The sequence below is a fragment of the Hylobates moloch genome, unplaced genomic scaffold (genome assembly GCF_009828535.3).
Source record: "Hylobates moloch isolate HMO894 unplaced genomic scaffold, HMol_V3 SCAFFOLD_15, whole genome shotgun sequence".
NCBI lineage: Eukaryota > Metazoa > Chordata > Mammalia > Primates > Hylobatidae > Hylobates > Hylobates moloch.
The window spans coordinates 74,997,202-75,018,887 of NW_026652290.1; the positions used below are offsets into that span (position 1 = coordinate 74,997,202).

The following is a 21,686-nucleotide window of genomic DNA, read 5'->3' on the forward strand; positions in this document are numbered from 1 at the left end:
GACAGCTACTTTAACACTCTTGTACCGATCCTAGTTTTTTTCTCCTCTCTTTCAGTGTGTCCCTCCTCACTCTTCAGTTTTCAATTCATCAATTCCTGTTAAAACAAGAACTTCAGATTATTTTGTGTTAATGGGATCATTCACTGTAAACCTGTCCTGTGATCTTATCTCCCCTGGTCTTGATAATGTATGCCATGAATTGTTTCACTTTCAATTTCTGATGTTAAATCTCTTTCTACATTAGCTTTTTCTTGCCCAACTCCCTATTACTTTTTTTTTTTTTTTTCAAGCCTGTCTTTAATGCTTCATATGCAGGTGGCTCTTTGGGCAGAAATTGGTTCTATTTATGTGATAGCTTCTCATGAAATTCTTAGTTTATATGATGTTTTTCTATTTTCCAACTTTTTTCTTGGAATAGGAGTTGTGTTTTTCTGTTTGTTTTTGTTTTGAATCCTGTTTAAGTCTGCATAATGTTTCATCATGGGCTGCCCCTCCTGCAGGTCATTGTTTCCTAATGTATTGGTTTTCTTAAATCGCTTTTTCCTGCTTGGAATTCATCTTGAAGGCAAATATAAAATAATACAGACAATAATTGTAGCTGCTGCTGTTATTAGACATTGGATAATTGTAGCTGCTGCTATTAGGTGTTAGAAATATCTTAATAAAATTATTTCACATATTAGGCTATATTTTGGGATACTGGCTTTTTATAAAACTAACATATTGAGGTAAATATTCTGAAACAGACATATCTGCTATGCACATTTGCTAGTCCTTGGGCAAGTGAAAGCAAATCTTTGTAAGGAGATGCACCGTTACCTTTATAGGTGCATTGCCCAAATCTTCTGGGTACCTCACTCTCCCTAAGTATTTACTGATGAGTTTTCTAATCACTCTGACCCTCCCCCACCTTCAAAATATGGCTTTTTCTCTGAAAATGTTCCTCATTTAGGTATCTTCCTAAAGCTTCCTAAAGCTGTTAGTGGAAGAAACAGGAAAAATCTAGCATCATCTTGAGTACTAGTAAATTATTCCTTTTATCAAATATTTGATAAACTGGACTTAACTGTGGTTCCACTCAGAACTCTTAATGAACAGGGAAGTTACATATTTGGTGGGTTGTCGGCTTCAACATTGATCAAGTATTGAGTATCACTATATACCTACTTCTCTGCTGAGCTCTGGGAGCAAAAATAGAAAGTTTATACCTTCAGTTCTATATTAATTAATATATTGAAGACATTTATTGCAATGTCTGGCATAAATTAGAACATAAATGGTGGCTTTTTTTCCCAAATTCAGTTATACAAAAAGAATCTTCCAAGCTATTTTCCCTTTTACATGATGCTGTTACTTTTCCTGGCCGAAAATTGGTGGGCAACTGATGAAACCACTCAGGCCTCCTGATGGGAACTGTACATGTTAAAACTAGATCAGGGTCAACCTCCTGGGTGGGAACACATGGAACTCAATTATACTTGATTTCAGCCACACTGTCCTGCACAGTTAGCATTGGATGATAACTTCACATTGATATAATCAGTTTCAGATTACAAAAGGATGGCTTCAGAATATAAAATGTTGGCTATGTGATTGAGGAGGGCTAATTGAACCCCAGCTCTTAGTGAACAGGTAGAAATCTGAACCAGCTATTGATAACAAGGTCACAGGCCACTGTTGTCCTAAAGTGTCCAGTTTAAGAAGCCTAGACACATGAGAGATAGATAACATTTTTTTCACAATTTTTCTCAAAAAACATTTACAGCTTCTGTGATTTTTTTCTTCTCAGCCTAGATATGTGATTGCTGGAGTTAATATATGAAAAGTATGTTATAGAAAAATGTTTTGCTCAAAATAAGTGTTATATGAGTGTTTCCTGTTATTACTATTTGTATTATTTTTACACACACGCACATATTTTCCAAGACTTTGTTTTTCACATGAATATAAGTTTTTATAAAATGTCTTTGAAATTTTACATTTTAGATCCACTTAGTAAATTGACAAAATGGCAACACTGCAAAACCACTTAAGTTCCAAGAAGGTCTTTAATCGTGTCAGTATCTCTTAGTTTGGGGGCCCTCTTCCAAATAGAACCCTTTCTCAAAACTCCTGAGGAAGTTTTAAAAAGGTGAGTTTTATGTTGATATTCAAGATCCTAAATGAAGATAATGACCCTTTTTGCTGTAGGAGCTCCCTAATAAATAACTCTAATTTATCATTTGTTACAAAGGGAACCAGACCTGCTTCCTGTTTTCTGGATCCCTGTTTAGGAAGGACAATTTCCTGTTAGATTTACAGTGCTAAGAATAATATGTCAATTCTCTGTGAGTGGTTAGGGGATGGGTAGCTAATGCGATATTAGGCCACTTTCAGATCAATTAAACTTTTGTCAAACTAGGAAAAGAAAAGCTCCACTGAATAATAAAAAATCTCATTAGTCATGGGGGGAAGAAAAGGATCACCCACTTTTGTGGCATCTCTTTAGCTGCAACACAGGAGGTGAGGTCATCAGTACAACCACTCAAAAGACAACTGTTGATTGCCTATCAGAGGAATCATGTTGATCAAGGTTCAGATTATATAAGCAATGATAAATAGCAATAATAACTAGTATTTGGTGAAGATTTATTCTGTGCTCATCATTGTTCTTAGTCCTTTACAAACATTATTCTATGTCATTAGTTTATGAAACTATGAAGCATTTTCATAGCTAAAGAGATTCAGAGAGATTAAGTTATGTCATGTAATATGAGAGAGCTGGTGTATTCTCTAGTTTAGAAAAGGTAGGCTTATAGTTTCTTGGAATGCAGAAGGTTTTTCCTCTAAAATTCAGGCACCTCACAAATATAGAATCGATTTTTCAAAAGTTCATTTAAATAATTTCATGTCATATTCTTTACATGTATTACTATTCATTAAGCTAAATTTGTTGCAATTACCATGCGATTTTGAGTGGTTTTTCAGTGTGCTATTTTGAGAAAAGACCAAGGAATTTCTATTGAATTGGTACCATTAACCACATTAGGAATAAAGATATGTATATTGAACAAGGTGCATCTTTTCATTAAATAAGTCATCACAATCATTTAAAGGACTAGCTTGCTGGGTCATATTTTTAGAGCTTGATTAGAAAATAATTTTATTCTACATTTAAATGTGTGTTATTTATTATGTAATTATTCAAAAGTGACTTTAATTAGCCCATAATAGTCAGCACGTTGCTGTCAAAATGGAGGATTTTGAGCTGCCGCCAGAAAAAAAAGTAGCAATGAGTGTTCCATTTGAGGGAACGCCTAGAGCATCTCCTGTGTACCAGTCTAGAGTCAGCGCTGAGGGCCCAGCTCATCATTCAGGTGCGGGATGGGGCAGCTGGAGTTGGAAACTGATGTGCTAGCTGGGTTTCAGTGTGCAACATGCTGGTGTAGGAAATGTTTTTTCCATATAAATTTAACTCTCCAGAACACTGGAATAAAAATAAGTAGTACATGGTTAAAGTAGAATAGATTTATCACACATCATTTTGACTCACTTTTCCCCTGCTTTTCTGAAGGCAGTAATGTCAGAATAAAAATTACATTGAACAAAGTTAAACAGGCAAGGAAGATTTAGTCAAGGCTGTTGCAATAGGAGAGGTGGGCCAGATTTCAGCCTGAGCACCACTCACTGAAAACAAACTAACAAAAAAGTGCTGGGGTGGATGGATTTGGGACCAACTGTGCTTGCAAATGGGCTTCACCCAAAGGAAATGTAAACAAACTATCTCATGCTTTTATGACAGGGGGATAGTTTTACAATTTGGAGCTCGGAGCCCACTAAAGTTAGGTTCCTACCCTTTCCACAGAAATTAGGAGATAGGGGGCGCTATCTTCTTTGATGTTTATATTACAAAGAGATGGCTCCCAAGTCCTCCATATTTACACATCAAAGGGACAGATAAAGTATTTGAAATTACAAATGCCCTAAGAAATGGAAGGCCAGGGGCCAAGAGGCAGGAAGAAGCCTATCTTTGTTTGGTCAACTTGACATCAACTTTCCCAGCAACCAGTTTTTATTCAACAAAATTAGTTTCTACCAGGAGTTCAGCAGAAAACAAAATCACAAGCAAAAGGTATTTTGTGTGTGTGTGTGTGCATATTTTTTTTTTTTTTTTAGAATATAGCAACTTGTATTTAATTGAACTATTTTGACCCTTTTCTGAGGTTTGGACTTTTTTTTTTTTTTAAACAAAATAATGGTTGTCACACTTTAGAAAAGCTCTTAACAACATTTTGAAAGAAGTGTGACATGTCACCAGAAATGAATATTAGTTATGGCAAGGACTTTGGAATTATATAGAACTAGTTTGAGATGCAGGACTTTCCTGGTCTTGGGAAAGTTACTTAGCAGTTTTGATGCTCAGTTTCCTAGTCTGAAAAATGGGGAGAATATGGTTAATTATGAGATTCGGAAAAAGAGGATTCATACACAATGCTTGGCAGAGTGTCTGACACATACCACATACTAAGGGTTTAACAAATAATTATGACACATCCAGTGATAGGTGGAGGACCCACTGCTACTAGCATTGGTTATGTGCCAATGGCGGCATTATTCTGCCTTGTAGTGAGCTCGCTCATAAGGCATTACACATTTGATCTGAGTAAAAAATCAGCACAATCTCTTTAGGTATTAGAGAGTGTGGGCTCTGTTAAAATGTTTTAACTAACATATGATTGGCCACTTATAATAATTACTTAGCATATAAGTGAGTTTGCTAAGTGAGATTAAGCATTTACTTGAAGTCTGTAAAAAATAGATGGTTGCTAATACAGAAACCTCCTACAATAAGCAACAGAAAACTGTTCTGTAGGGAGTACAGCATAAGTTTTTAGGCAGCCTGTATGTATCCAGCCTTAGAGCATTAATAATCGGTTTCACATCACAATTTCTTATTGGAAGATGCTAAAATATAAGAGCCTTTTAACAGTATGGCACATGTCCTGTTGAGCTTTGGAAGAAGACGAGATGCACATCCATGCTCTGAAATATTTAACCACCTTGAAGGGAGGAATGTAGCACAGGTTTAGAAAAATATAAGGTAAGTTTATCTCTTAACGTAAACATGAAATCCAGGAAGGATAGTCACGTTGTCTTGTAATTTGTGTCAAATACCTGTTTTGATAATGAAATTGGCTTCCTGTGGCATTCTCTTGGTACCTCTTTAATTACATTTGCTCAGATGATATCAGAGGTAAGCCAGCATATTCTGAATTCCAATCTACAGGACATGCTGCCTCCATGAAGAGCCAATATGGTTTCATTGTTGGCACATATGCTCCAAGGGGCAGCAAATGCTACATTTGGCTTTAGCCTTCAGCTCTCATCTCAACACAGTAACTTGTCGATTAGATCACTCTCATCATGAGTTGCTCCTTACTCATAAACAAAATGTTATAAGAAGCCTGGCACTGGCAATATAATAGCAAAGACCAGAATACTTTACATTTTCCAGGTTAAAAATGGTGTATTAAAGATGCCAGTACAGCCAGAGGCCATTAATTACATTTAAAAAAAAAAACTAGGAGAAAGAAAAATACTGAATTTGTCACATCTAAGAGCACACTAAAATATTTTGTTTCATCGAGTAAACTTGAGAAATCCCAATGCCTGTGTTCAAATCTCAATTTGGCCACCTACTGTGTAATTAGAGGCAAATCACTGAATCTCTGTGTACTTAGCTTTTTACATCTGCAAAATGAAAGGAATAATGTTCAATACTCATGACATTGCTGTACTGATAAAAATGAGACAATGCATCTAAAGCACTTAACATAGTCTACCACAGGAAAGCTTTGATAATATAAATTAGCTTTTATTAGTAGTAGTACCAAATTAACTAAATAGTAAACCATATCGTAAATGGAAATATCCCCAAACAAGATAGGGAAATGGTAGTGATGGATACTTTAGCATCTAGCAAGTTGTTCAAAGTATTTCTAAATTCTGTCAGCATAAAACTTTTCTCAGTGACCACTAAGACAGGAGCAATGCTTTAGCTGGATAAATTTAGGTTCCTGTGGTAGGAGGAGGGCACATATCATCTGCTCTTCTTAATTTTTGGAGGGAAAAAAATTAGGCTTTTTATACTAAACAAAAAGAGAGAGAAAGAAAGGGAGAGTGTTTTCGAGAGAAGAAATGATTAACTTTCCTGCTTCCTTCCTAGGACACTCAGTAATACTCCCAGCAGCATGACTTACCAGGCACACCTACCCACACAGCCTCCCCACCGTGATGGATGCCTTGTCTTTCGTATTTCCTAATGCTAGACTTGACACACTTCCTTCTAATGGGCTCAGAGGGGAGGTTATCTAATCTTTCACCTTAGCTATTGCACTTTCACCAAAAAGAATCTGATCTTTTTCCCAACAAAAGAAAATTGAGACAGCAATAGCTTCATGACAGGAATATAAAGATGATCACCCAAAGCAAAGAGACCCAATTCTAAATCAGGAAAATTGTACACTGCCCCATTACACAGAATGACTCGGGTTTATATAGATGCTGTGCGAGCACTCTGGTGGAGGAGGGGTGCACCCAGGACCCAGCATGCACCTCTGCAATGGAAAGTCTACTTTGGATTTCATCCGGAGTACACTGTGCAATTGCAGAGCAGGGAAGGAAGTGGGGGAAAATTGACTTAACAATTTTAGAAAGAAACAATGAAACCTAATCAAAGGAGTTTTTACCAATATAATAAGCCTTGCTGTCAGCTATTTATTACCAAAGAATAGTCTTAGATGATTGGTTTTATGACACCTAAAACATAAAATATCATAATAAAATTTTGAAAGAGAAAGAAATGTAATTCACTCCAACTGTAGGAGCCAGAGAGTACTGATCCATTAAAGATAAAATGTCTCACAGAAAAACAGAAACAAGCTCCACATGCAGCACCACAATTAATGGCCTGAAACAACATGCCCTACAATGCAAATGACCATTTTTGCCACCTGAATTCACAAGGCCTCCTTTCATGAAAGGGAAGTCCTCAAATACAACTACTCCCAGGGAAATAATGTCCTTGATGGTCACTGCCACAGATGATTGAGACACTGTGTGCAGTACATATTGCAAAACTGTATAATTGTCGGGACAGCTGCTGATTCAGTACCTTCTGTGCGGAAGATGCAGAGAAAACAATCAGATAATCACTGTTTTTACAAAGTCCTCATCCTCCTCAGATACTTTAATTTCGAATGCCCTACCTGATCTGATGCCCACAGTAACCCTGGGATATAAATAATTTATGTGTCACTATCATGTTTCTGATAAAGGAATGTTAGCAGAGGATAATGAACTGCGAACTGTCACTCAAAAAGTTAGGTGCAGGACCTAGACTAGAACCTAATACATAATTTGATATTATTTTTACAACTCTTCACTGCTTTTCTAAGATTCTGTGGGAATGTTAACTCCCACAGCAAAGGACAGAGAGCTGGCAGCAGGTGAAGAAGAATGTGGCTGGAAGGGGTAGAACTGGGCAACTGCTTGGAAAATACACCTAAAGTCCGAGTGCGGTGGCTCACACCTGTAATCCCAGCATTTTGGGAGGCCAAGGTGGGCAGATCATGCGATCAGGAGGTCGAGACCATCCTGGCTAACACGGTGAAACCCCATCTCTACTAAAAATACAAAAAATTAGCCGGGCGTGGTGGTGGGCGCCTGTAGTCCCAGCTACTTGGGCGGTTGAGGCAGGAGAGTGGCGTGAACCCGGGAGGCGGAGCTTGAAGTGAGCCGAGACCACGCCACTGCACTCCAGCCTGGGCGACAGAGCAAGACTCTGTCTCAAAAAACAAAAAACAACAAAAAAAAAAGAAAATACACCTAAAGTGCTAAGTGTTTTAACACAGGAATAAAATCAGAAACAATAATAAATTGATCCACAGTGAGAAATGCAGATACACTGAGTATATAAAATGTTAGTAGCCATAGACAGACCTGAGTTTGAATTTTGGCTGTTCCATTTATAAAGTCTAAATAGCCTAAGCTCTTTGAGACTTAATTTTCTTTCCTGTAATGATAATACCTACAACACAGAGTGTTATGAGAAATAAATTACATGAAATGTATGTGTAAAGTGTACAGCACAGCAACTACCATATAATAATAGTAAAAATAATAGTTGTTAACTAAATAAAATAAGAAACAAAATATAGGTATTGCAGGGAAGTCATAGTAGCTGTGTTAAGCATCAGTTGACAATTGAGTAATATTAAAATACATGGAAGAATGTAAGAAAGAAGGTTTTCATGAGGGTTTTGATTACTTAGTCAAGTGAGTTGTTCACCCCCAAGTTATTGCTAAATTTTCCTGGAACTATTTAATAGCTTAGCTTTACCTATTAATTTGGAAAGGAGGAAAGGAAGGAAAGGAAAGGAGAAAGGAGAAAGGAAGGAGAAAGGGGAAGGGGAAAAGGAAAAGGAAAGGGAAAAGGAAAGGAAAAAGGAAAAGAAAAGAATGACTTCAGCATTTTCTTTAATTAGGTTCTCTATTGCCCAGCAGGAGTGTAGTGCTGCAGTTATGGCTCTCTGCACCCCCAAACTGCTGGGCTCAAGTGATCCTCCCACCTCAGCCTCCCCAGAAGCTGAGACTATAGGCATGCACCACCATGCCGGGCTAATTTTTTACATTTTCTGTAGAGACAGAATCTCCTCCCTTTGTTGCCCAGGCTGGTCTGGAACTCTTGGCCTCAAGCCACACTGCCCTCTCAGTCTCCCAAAGCACTGGGATTACAGGCATGAATTACCATGCCCAGCAAACTCAGCAACTTCTGAGAGAGAATTGGAAGGAATGCCGCAATATTCACATGCACACACATTCACACACATGCACACACATTCACACACATACTCCTCATTACTCTAGCTATAATGTTGCCATTTTTGTCTTACTATAAACCAGGTTTCCCAAAAATTTCTAGTTTCAGGCCTTAAGGATTCTGTGGAATAAATCTCATTTTTTTGTAAAGATAGATTATTCAAATTTCTCTATATAAAAAAGGAAATTGATCTTAAGAAAAGTGATTTCTGGATGTATATATTTTTGGGTGTTGTAGTCAATGAGCTCCCAGGAAGAGAAGCTATTTTGGTATCAAGAAGCTCAGTTGAGTTGAAATCAGTTAATAAGGAGTATCATCTACATTTCAAAATATAACTCTTCTTGCATTTTCTCTGGAATGTAATACATTTTGATGAAAAACATATACAGACTCTCTGGGGTCCCTAGTTTTGAAACTGATTTTCTCAATTATTGCCTATATGGCTTTCTTCTGCTTGACAATTATGGAAAGTTGGGCCTGAGTAAAGAGACCCTTTTCAATTCCAATAGCAACAGGACTGAAAAGCACCCTAGAAATTTCTACAACTACACTGAATTGAAAAAAGAGCCTCAAGTTAGCTGTCAACTATTTGCAGTACTGTGGGTGTCAGATGATGTTGATGTAAATAAGGCATCCAAATGAATCAAACTGATGACTCAGTTAACTTTAAATAGCTTAGTGACTTTAGTCATTGGGATTAAGTGACATATTACCTTGAAGCATAGGGAAAGCAAATGCAATATTTTCATTATTGTACATTGATCCCAGTTCTCCCAAGCACAGAATTGATTTCTGATTTAATGAAATAAATACTACATTTATCGTTTTTACTGCAGATATTACAAAGGTTGAGGGTTAGAGAAGTAGTGAGTTAAAGAAATATGTGATGTTAATGTCAGTGTTCAGCCCCCTTGCTTAGCACCTTTACTCAAAACTTTAAAATCAAAGTTCTCTCACTTTCTTGCTTTGTCTCCGAGGCTGGAGGGCAGTGACATGATCGTGGCTCACTCTATTCTTAAACTCCTGGGCTCAAATAGCCCTCCCATCTCGGACTCTTGAGTAGCTAGGACTACAGGTGTGCACCACTATGCCCAACTAATGTTTGTTTTAATTTTTTCTAGAGACAGTGTCTTGCTCTCTTTCCCAGGCTGGTCTCGAACACCTGGCTTCAGCCTTTCAAAGTGCTGTGACTGCAGGTGTGAGCCACAGTTCTTGGCTTTCCCACTTTCTTAATGATTTGATTCAACCTAGTTTACCCTTGAAAATTTATCAAGTTAGAAAAGTTTTCATCTAACTATACATAAAACATGCAGTTTTCAGCCAGTGTGTTCAATCTTCACTAGAGTTTGGAAGGTGAGAGAACTAATAAGAAAGAGAAACAGAGTCACAGGAAACTGTTGATAGTACCAACAATCTAGTTGAAAAAAGACAAAACTATTGAAACATTTAAGTGAGATTTTACAGTAGTATGGAATGAATGTTAAAATTAGTAATGTGATATATGGTTGAGAGAATTTATTTTAAAAAATTTAATAGATGTTATTGGATTACTTTCTAATAACAATCAAATAATTATTAAGAATATTCTCACCAGCATTGAGATCTCTTCTCCACTTGCTTGTGTGTATTTTTCTCCATACTTCTGTTAGGTTGTTTGTCTTTTTTCCTATCAGTTGACACACACTCTGTATTTTAGAGGTATTTACTCTTGGTCCATCATATGTACTACAGATATTTCCCCCCTCCTTTGTCATTTTCATTTTGTTAATGATGTTATGGCTTTTGCCACATAAAATTGTTATTTATGGGGTTAAATACGCTCATCTTTTTATTATGGCTTTATTCCAGTCTAGTCTCTGTGATAAATTTCATGTCCACCTTGAAATTTCTTCTCACTCTCCCTTTAATCTCACTGTGCTACAACCACTCTGACTGTTGTTTAATTCCTGAAAAGTAAACTGTTTCCTCAAGGTCATTCGACATGTGTTTCGTAGACTCCTCTGCCCACTTTCACTTGACTACTCTCTACTCATTTTTATCGTAAGTGTCACTAATTCAGAAAGATGTTTCTGATTCTGCAGTTGCAATCAGAAGCCTTTGTCCTACTCCTGCATGGTACCTACAGTTTTCCTTCATCGTGCATATCCCAGCTGTTACTTAACTGTGTGATTCCTTCTTGTATGCCTGTCTGCCTCACTATATTTTAAGGTCCATGCGGACATATACATCAAGTTTGTTTCGCTATCTCCTATACCCTCAGGACCTCATATAGTCCCTGGAATGTTAACTATAGCTCATTATATATTCATTGATAGAAGGAGGGGATTTTCTTAGAGAAAAAATCATAAAAGATGGGACATTCGAGCCAAGCTTTGAGAAATAAGTACTATTTAAACAGGCAGAAGATGAAAGGTTATATGAGCAAGGCATAGAGGTTGAACTCTTTTTGGTATGTGAGGAGTTGGGGACAGCAATAATAGTACAGCTGTAACTTCCTTGGACAAATATGGAAGACAAATTGGAGTAGGTAGCTGTGAACAGACTATGAATGGCCATGAGAACAGTAAGGACCATGGTGCTGGAGTAAGCACGATAATAGATGCAAACCACAAGGATACAATGACTATGTAAAAAACCTATGAAGCTTATGGATGACTAAGCTGCGGACATATAGTTTACGACATACTGAATAATTGAAAAATAAGACTTGTAAATACCATGATCCTATGCCTTCCCCTGGAGATGAGGGAGATTGTGCATGTTCCTCTGTTTATTCGTTTTCAGTGTCACCAAGGTCATACAGAGTGTGGACATCCATTGTCTCTTCTGTTCCATGTGGTACCATTTGAGGTAGCAGCCTGTCCTAGTTGGGTTTCTCCATTGTGCAGGCACAGGATGAGTTTTTCCGTGTCTAGCATCCCTTCCCATTCAATACCTAGATCTCTGGAGAAGATAATGAACCTCTCAATATCAGAGGGGTGGCCCCTTAACTGCCCTTCAAATGCATGCTTTGGTGGTTTTGAAAGAAGCAGAGGAAAATGTCAGAGACAGCAGCCAGGCAGGTAGCAAAGGTTTGTTGATTTCCAAGTTCTTTCTAAATCTCCGATGTATTGGGGAAGGGCTAAGATGTGTCAGACATGTCCTCTCAAGACTTGTCTGACCTCCATAAGTGTACTTCAGAATGTGCAGGCATGGGTGGAATTGGTAGGAGGGAGAGTGGAAGGAATTTGAAACATTCAGCATCCCTCACTTCTTACAAAACCACAGCATGAGTCGAAATTAATGCATGTCATATAAATCATTTTATCCCTGCTTTCCTACAAATGTTGCATTTAAACATGGCTTCTTGTGAATGATTGCATCATAATTGTTTCTTCTGGCCTACATTGTATTGAAGCAAAAAAATGGGAAAAAGTAATAAACTTTGAGTTGTTTTTTTCCAAATGGGGAAAAAAAAAACTGTGTTAATCTCAATTCACAAACACCCCAGGAGGCTACAATTCCAATTTTCTTTTCACAGTATTAATGAAACTGAGTACTGGAAAAGTCAAATCTTCCCCCTATAAATCCAAAATCACTTTCAAGGCTAGCCTAGAATTATAATAACTTCCACATCTGTTAGACACAGTATAGAACTCTGGTCTAATGAGATCATTTTAGGCAACTCTTTTTCCTAGGTGGGGTGGAGACAGAAATTTAAAATCTATACTTTAAGCTTAATTTATAAGAAAACCAGAAAGACTGGTCAGAAACTCTTAGTGAGAAGAAATTCAGTAAATGCATCTTGCCAAGAGTTTTTTTTTTTTTTTTTTTTTTTTTTTTTTTTTTTTTTTTAAGGATCATTGCAAGACAGGACACCTAACAATTCTGGTTAGCAGAATGATATGTGCTGGCCATTATGGAGTTTAATGATCCCTTATGATCCCCTCCTGATCTTAAATATATAGCCTATTTTTTTTTTAACCACTAGCATGTCTTATTCTTTATTATTTCCTAAGATTGGTAGTTTCTTACAATCTTTTTCTCAAAGCTCAAAAGCTGAATTTTCATTGTCATCAGGTTATAATGATACTCTTACTTTATCCTTGGTGTGCCAGGTTCATAGTTGATGACATACACATACACCAACAGTCTATACTGAAGAAATAAAACCAGCCCGAAAAATTACCTAGAAACTACAAACTTACCTTGAAAGTTAACTTTGGAACCAAAATATATATATAAGATTACAGTGGAAGAACAGCTCATTCCAGTATACAAAATAATTTCATAAAAATGGCAATTTGAGTGATAAGAAGAGCATCTGATGGCATGCTAATGCCTTGGTGAACTTGTCAATAAAAAGATAAGATCCCACCACCCACCAAACCCCATTCTATATCAGGAATTAGGATTTTAAACACCATTTATCATGCAGAGTTGCAAAAACATAGATCAAGAGCAGTTTTCTTTAATGACAATAATTGATTGCTGTTTCCAATTTCAGAAAGAAAAATGAAGGATGTCACTTACCATTGCAAAGTGAAATCTCCTTGGAAAAATTTATTAACATTCAAAAATGTATCTTTCAAATTGCTTAGTTATTTTAGCACTTCAGTTGTGAATCGTTGTACTAAGTAATTGCAAGCTTTAACTTCTATTTGCATATGCTAAGGTATGATTAGATATAATCCAACAATGCAAACTGATAAATACAGTGCAAAGTTTAATGGCTTAATGTGCCCCCATCATATCACCGGATGCATCACAAAAGTCTTTTAAATTAGTGATCAAATATTATTTGTTTCGATAAACCATACAATTTTATTTGCAAACAAATTTAGAAAGTTATATTTAAAAGTAATCATGCCAATATGAAACACAAAACCTGTTCTGGTGAAATAATCACAGTTAGACATTTGTGCCAGTAAGAATTATTTTACATTGTGTTTTGAAATTCAGAACTTGAAAATAAATTTTATGGTTTATTGAACACCTTCCTGAGTAATACGCTAACCCATGAGGCAAAAAGTCCTGACCCCTGCTGGCCTGACCTTCTTCATTTACCTGGGGGTGGTGAGGGCCCCTTACAAGGATAATTCAGGAGCTGGAAGAGCAAGGCACAGAGGCAATAAAGAAGGGTAAGTAGGAGGAGAAATACAGAGGAGAATGGAGGAAGCAACAGAGGGTGCAACAAGCTGGTAAGAGATGAAGCCTGCACTGACAGCCCTCTCTGGTCTGTACTGAAGTCTAATGTGTCTCAAACATATTTTCCCCATGTGTTTCTTAATTGGATCTAAATTTGTTCTAATTTGAGGAAATGGTGTTCTTTCACAGATACTGTATCAAAGACTATCAAAAATAAAGAAATAACACATAGGGCAATTTCCTTTCCTGTTGTTGTAGTTTAAAATAACTATCTCAGCAAAAGATAAATTAAAATCTTAAAGATTTTTTTTTTTTTACTTTTTAATGCAGAGCAACAGTTGCATTTATTTTTTCTCTGTGACAAGGCACTAGAATATGCCTTTAGTATTAACTGTTCATTTTCCACAATGAATTATCATCTGAATTATCATCAGATATGAACAAATTGATTTAGAGCATAGTGCAGAAATATGTTACTAACTGTCCAAACACTTGGTAGCTTACGTTTACCTAAGTTACCACAATATATATTAGACAACAAAAAACAAGAAAATTCATAGGATTCTTGATAAATCTACAGGGACAAAGCAGACCACTGTATCTTACCAAATGCTAGAAGAGAGAGGAAGGATTAAAAGCTACTTTTCAGTGGTCCTTTAAGGTAACATGCTTTATAAGTGCAAGAGTCCCAGGAATTTTTCTATAGCCATTTGGCTAAATGAATCTCAGAAGTGAGTAGGAAAGAAGTGAATACAAATATGAAATGGGTCATAACTATTGTACTGCTCTATTTCCTTGCTAGAATAATCAGTAGCTTCCAAATCATTTAGGTTAAAAATGCCAGCAAAAGCCAAAAGCCTTCGTATTGTGATGAAGGTGTGCATTCTTGCTCTCCTCGCTTGTAGTACATCACTGTCAGTCCTACTGAAGTTTTCCACTGACCCGAGTTCCTTATGCCCCTGGGCCCAATGTAATGAACTGGCTACATCGGCTTAATTTTACCTACACGTGGGAGTTAATCTTTGAAGATTTAAGACTTAAAGACTTAAGCTTATTTTTGTGTATTCCATTATTTTAGCTCCCCCTTCTTTATTGTCTTTTACTTGCTTTTTTTTTTAACAAATCTTTTTTAACAAGTCATTCTCTTTCACTTGTTTCTTTGTCACGTGCTGGGACAAAGAAAAAAGGGATGAAAGTAAATTTTAATTAAATTATTCACATTTCAGCACTGCTAAGAATAAAACATGTTGCAGATTGCTTTTTTAAAAATGTCTTAGTTTGTTATATAGTGTAGAGGGAATGCAAAATTCTTAAATCCATGAAATATACAAATTAATTATAAGTTTCTCTTTTTTTTCACATTTTAGTAAATGGTTGAGATGACTGCATTTCCCTTTTATATAAATTTTGAACAAATTATATAAAAAGACATTTAACCATATTAGTCATTGATACTATTCTCTACATTTACATTAATATAAAATTCCATCAGAGATTTTTCAGTGATCATCAAAATAAAGCATTAGCAACAATAAGAGAAGCCACATTTATAATTCATGAATATATTTAAATCTCTTTGGCCTTTTATTGCATATCTGGGAGAGATGTCCCATTAATACATAAATTTTTTTTTTTTTTTTTTTGGTTGAGACAGAGTCTCGCTGTGTTGCCAGGCTGGAGTGTAGTGTGCAATTGCAGCTCACTGCAACCTCTGCCTCCCGGGTTCAAGCAATTCTCCTGCCTCAGTCCCCCAAGTAACTGGGACTACAGGTACACGCCACCATGCCCAGCTAATTTTTGTATTTCGGGGTTTCACCATGTTGGCCAAAATGGTCTCCATCTCGTGACCTCGTGATCCACTCGCCTCGGCCTCCCAAAGTGCTGGGATTACAGATGTGAGCCACCACGCCCGGCCAACACATAAATATTTCTAGTCTTAGAAGAAAAGTTAAGAAAAATTTCACTTAGCCTTCAGATTTGAAGCATAAATAGAAAAAGAATATTAATTAATCAGTTAGATATGGGAGTAACTACCTATTCCAAACATACCTATAATAATATCTGCTATGATGGTTATTAAAATTTTAATGTGAATCTGGGGAAAAGAAAGATAACATGTTTATTGGGTTTAGATTTTAATTTTGGTAGAGATTTTCTAGGTTATCTTTTTAAGAAACATGACATTTAGAATTTTTACATCTGGGATTTACATCTGGGTTTTGTATAGAGATATTTTTAGGCCTCGTATGATTTAAGCAACAATGTGGCTAGTGTTGCAAAAAAGAAAGTATTTTCCTTAAACAGGAGATGTTTTCAAATGCATGTGGCACAGTTAAAGTGTTTCAGGCTTTGTTATGGTCTTTGTGACCTCATTCTTATTTTAACACAAAGTTGCTGTTATTATGCTATGTGCATAGTTGTTTTGAAAACCTCTCAGAAATATTTTAGCAGATAAAGTATTTTTTGATAAGATAGTCCATTTACAATACCAATTCCTTATTGAAAAAAATACATGTCTATTCTTAGTATACAAAATATAAATCCTCCACTCCATTAAAATTCTCAGATTTTACTGTCATAAGCTAAATGATTCAAATGTTATCTCCATTCTCCCTATTCCCTTCTGGCAGACAAAGTAAAAGTGAGGTAATTGTGAAAATGTGTTTAAAATGAAAGCATTCCATCAGGTTGGAAAAAATGATTTAGGTAACATTTAAACAAAATTCCCTTTTTAGCTCTTGAGACACCATAGTAAAAGAATGCTCTGTAAAATGAAAGTTTTCATTTAGTGAAAGCAGCTGAGCTAATTGGCACACTTTGGCAAAGATGACTGACTGTATTTAAAAGAGAAAGTGCTGCCTTTGGTTTGTCAGGTAGTGACAGAGTTACTGCAGTAGATTCTATTCTTCATGAGAGGAAATTAATTCCTGTAATCAAATACTGTGGATTGTAGTCTTTGTCTCTTTTCACCTTGTCCACAGAAGCAACTCCAAAGCTTTTTATTCAGCCACACTCCGTGGGCTTTTGTAAAACAAGCAATGACATATTCAGAATAAAAAGTTTTACCGCTACATTTTGTAGCACCGGAACATAGCATATTGCTACTTTGAGACTGAGAGCTACTACTTTGGAATGGCTGTATTTGTTAAGGCTTTATTTGAGGAAGGAAAAGAAAATCACAGAAAAACACACACACACACACATGCACATTTAGGCAAAAGAAATCTTGGTGATATTTGAAAATGGAATTCCAAAGCAGTATAGAGCCATATGTTTGGTAAAATGACTCCCAGTAATTAATTAACAAGAACTTTTGCAGAATTATTAAAATTAATTACTAAATGATATTTACTAGTAGTGAAATAAAAGCACAATTTTAGTCTTGAGTTTTCAGTTCTTACACACGAACACACACTCATACACACACATTCTTATCTAATATATATGCAATCGTTAGATTATTTGTTCATTATGTATAATTGGCTAAGAATAGTGTTTCGAAAGTTGTAGCATTTTTAATACATTACATCTGAAAAGTAATATTTTTATGTAGGACAAGTGAGAGGATGGAGATTCAGGGAAAAACAGAAAACACAATTCACAAGGAAAAAAATGACCTACAGTCAGAGTAGGATAGACTCTTCTTCTCTCTCTACAGTTTCTTTCCTTTTATATCAAAAAAGTTTATTACATATAGAGGAAAAGAGCTGTCCCTTCTCCTCCTCACATCTACCAATTAAATCTCAGGTCCATTCTTCCCCATCAATCATCAATTTCAGTGCCTGACCAAGCCTTCAAGAAGACGTAGGCACCCCAAAATCCATTGCTCTCATCCAAGAAAGAGCCTTATTTATACCTTGGGAAGACTGAAGAAGGGTTTTGTCAGTTGAATAAAACTAGACTAGCCAGTCTTCTATTATTATTAGGTAGTTCAGAGTTTTGACTAAAAAATCAATCTAGACTGTATTTAAAACTGAGAAAGAATATTACTTTCTCCTCCAAAGTTCAGCTTGGGAGCTCCCCAATCAATTAATAAAATACACACATACTTATGTAAACAAATGAATCTCCAACAAAATGGAAATTAGTCTTTTATAAAAATGTAACTGAAGTTATACTTTAAAAAGCAGACAGTTAAAATGTATGGATTATCTTATTGTTCAGTACCGTATTCTTTAAAATACAAGGGAATATGATTTCTAAAGTAATCCTGAATTTAGTTGTCCTGATTCAGTCTAGAGTTAGACCTATGTTCTAGAGCAACACCAATCTGATTCTTATGATTCCCTCTAGTATTATAGGGTAGGGCTGTTCTGCTTTTCTTTATGTTGGGTTTGTGGTTTTTTTTACTTAAGCCACCCACATGGCCCTTTAGAGCTAATTGGAGTTCATTTGGGACAATGCTTACCAAACTCTGTGAACAAAATTGATTTGTGAAAAAAGAAGACACAGCAACAAATCTCTCCCAGAGAACTTTAAATCACAGTCCCTAGTTTTTAGTAACCATGAGGCAAAGGGATGCCTACATTTATCAAGAGCATACCTTTCCTAAAGCATAGGTGCTGTCAGAATTAGATAATAAATGTAGCTTTCTGGTATTCAGTGAACTCAATGATCACTTTGTGTTTGTTCTCATCCTCTTTTCTATAGCCAACCCAACCCGAGCAGGCGGCAGAGAGCCGTACCCAGGCTCAGCAGAAGTGATCCGGGAGTCCAGCAGCACCACGGGTATGGTCGTTGGGATAGTAGCCGCTGCCGCCCTGTGCATCCTTATCCTCCTCTATGCCATGTACAAGTACAGAAACCGGGATGAAGGCTCATACCATGTGGACGAGAGTCGAAACTACATCAGTAACTCAGCACAGTCCAATGGGGCTGTCGTAAAGGAGAAACAACCCAGCAGTGCGAAAAGCTCCAACAAAAATAAGAAAAACAAGGATAAAGAGTATTATGTCTGATCCCACGATCTTAAATGGACACTCGTATAGAAATAGTCTTCATTTTATCTGAGACATAATATAAACTTATTTACTTTCCTTTTTATGAAGCACATACAAAAGAAGACAGGGAATGCAATCAGGAAGGAAAGACTTTTTAAAAAATAAAAACAAGTATCTCATGCTCTTGTTTCTCAAAAAAGAAAAACAAAAAACAGGGGCCAATAAATTCCCTAACATCCACAGTGTTTTCATTTACTCTGCTTGTCTTTATGTTGCTGGAACATTTCTAAAAGACAGTGATGACTGCACGCATTCATAAAGCAAAGGAGTATTACAGCGTCAAGGCACAACACAAAACATAACACAAAAAAGAAGCTACCTATGATCCTGGATTTAGCCAAAGTGCTAGCGCTTTCCTGAGAAGTCAGTTAGTCCAATTGCCAGAGAAGACTGTCCTTTTGAATGACTCAACCTGCAAACCTTTAAGAGTTTGCCGCCTGGTGCAACTGGAGCAGTGGTTGGAACTTGCATTTGAAACAAAGTGCTGGCTTTTTTGAAGACTTGTGTAGGAACACATTCAAGAAGCCCCTTTCTGGTTGTGAGAGAGGAAAAAAAAAGTATGGAGGCCTTATTTTCAAAAATGTGAAATATAAGGCACATTTTCACACAAAATTTCAAAACAAAAACAAGAGGGCATAGATGCAATCATTGGGAAATTTTCATGCACGCTTATTATGTTATTACATATGTTTATATAAAATCCATCTCTGTGTGCTTTCTGGACTGTGATAAGTGACGTTTTATAGCCTGTTGTATAGAAAATGCAAAATATATCTCTGCTCTTCAGCCATTTTTGGTAAATTCAATGTTATAAGTGTTGCTAAGTATAGGGAGTTTTATGACATCAGAGCAACAATTATTTCAGTTGGTTTTTTTTTTTTGCCACCATTATAAATTGCCACAATTACTTACTTTTATTTTTTAAAGAAATTACAGTGTAGTGTTTATTCTAAGGAAGATATGTATGAATGTATATAAAAAGACTCAGCTACTTCTTTTCTTATATGTACAGCCTTCATTCTGTTGCAATTAAGTTTCAGTACTTGTATGAAAGGTGTGAATTAGAAAGTCAAATATATACATATGTATCTTATAATCTTTTCTCCCTGAAATACATTCCCACATACATTCACTATTTTCACACACACACACACACACACACACACACACACACACGAATCCACAGCAATCCCTCAGATATGCTGGATGATCCAAATGTGCATACAGTAGCAAATATTTACTGACAAATTGAAAAGCAGGAAGGAAGAGGGTTGTGCCAAGGTATTGATGACAAATGGGATGATTTGCTTCATTGAGATCTTGCTCCCAGGTAACCTTAAGAAGATTTTAGTCCCTAATGAAATGAACCTTTCCTTATCAAATAGAATGTCACTGATATACTGCTGCATGAATAAGAACCATTATGTGGGCAGGTTATGGAAGCAAAATTGGTTAATCTACACCTTAACTCTGGCTGCTGCAATTGAAAACTTTCTTTCTAATAAAATAATATATATATTCTCTGAATCTGATGTGCATGATGAACATTTCTGGAAAGTAAACACTTTCTCAACTAAGAAAGTATTTTTCAGTAATTTTTGATTCTGTATTACTACCCACTTAAAAAATCATTCTCTGTTAATTATTGACTATGTTTTAACTTTTCTGGTTTTACATATATATCATTAAATATAGTTTTAGTTTAACACATTAAGTAGTAGAAAAGTATAGATTATACACTTGTTTTGCATATTATTCAATGATGTTCACAGCAATAAATTATTAATATGAGAAGGTAGTGCAAAAAATGCATTATTAGATTGCAAGTTGATGTTTCAGTAAAAATTGGTTGCATTACTTGAATACCTTCTAAAAGAACGATAATAAATTTTGTAGAAGAGAAGAATACCTTTACAATTAGCTTTAACCAGCAAAGGCAAAAAATGCAAAACATCTTTTGTGATACTTTAGTTGATGAAAAAAAGCCAAGAAGTGGCCTGGATTTCAGACATACAGCACCTTAGAAATATGTATAATTCATAGCAAATCACCACTATCTATGGTTGCCAAGTAATTGTTGTGTACAAAGAAACTTAGTGGCTTTTTATGACCCAGAAAGTAGAAGGTATACATTGAAAATTTAATATCCATTACTTCTTTTCTAGATTTTCATTTTTTTTTAATTTGCCACGTTAAAGAATTCACGAGTCTTTTCTTTTACCCCATCTCATTCAGTCTTACTCAGGGAAAGCCAGCAAAATAAGAAGGGAAGTGTAAAACTACCAATTTACAGCTTGAAGGGTTTTTTTTTTTTTTTTTTTAAGGTTGCTTTTCTATTTTATCTATTAAGCTTGAACCAGTTTCCATCTGGAAAGATTCTAAAATATAATAGAAAATGAATTGAATAATGGTAATTTTAAGCAGTATATCTATGAAATGTGTTGTTTGGGATTGATTTCAATGTTTCTCCCCAGCATAAATTTTAAAGTTACATGCAATGATATAGTTTATTATCAGTAAAATTATTTCTAATATTATTGGCTTACACAAACTCTAGCAAAAATTATTTTTTCCTGAATGGAAAAAGAAAAGAGAGGAACAGAGTTAGAAGGAGAAAATGACTTGAATCCCAAGTATCTTCATACCAAACATATCAGGGTTCCCTGCATAGTTTGCAGTTGATCGAGGATTTCACACTA

At 35.9% G+C, this 21,686-nt stretch overlaps 1 protein-coding gene across 26 annotated transcripts in view; it reads left to right on the forward strand.

The window, feature by feature from the left end:
* NRXN1 (neurexin 1) overlaps positions 1–20,514 on the forward strand; it is a 1,136,507-nt gene extending 1,115,993 nt beyond the window's left edge. For all 26 annotated transcript variants that reach the window (XM_058429190.1, XM_032178109.2, XM_058429196.1 and 23 more), the window contains one exon: positions 18,638–20,514. In XM_058429190.1, the coding sequence (XP_058285173.1) occupies positions 18,638–18,945 (308 nt within the window). In that variant the 3' untranslated portion in view covers positions 18,946–20,514. The remainder of the gene's footprint in view (positions 1–18,637) is intronic.
* Positions 20,515–21,686: the final 1,172 nt, after the last annotated feature.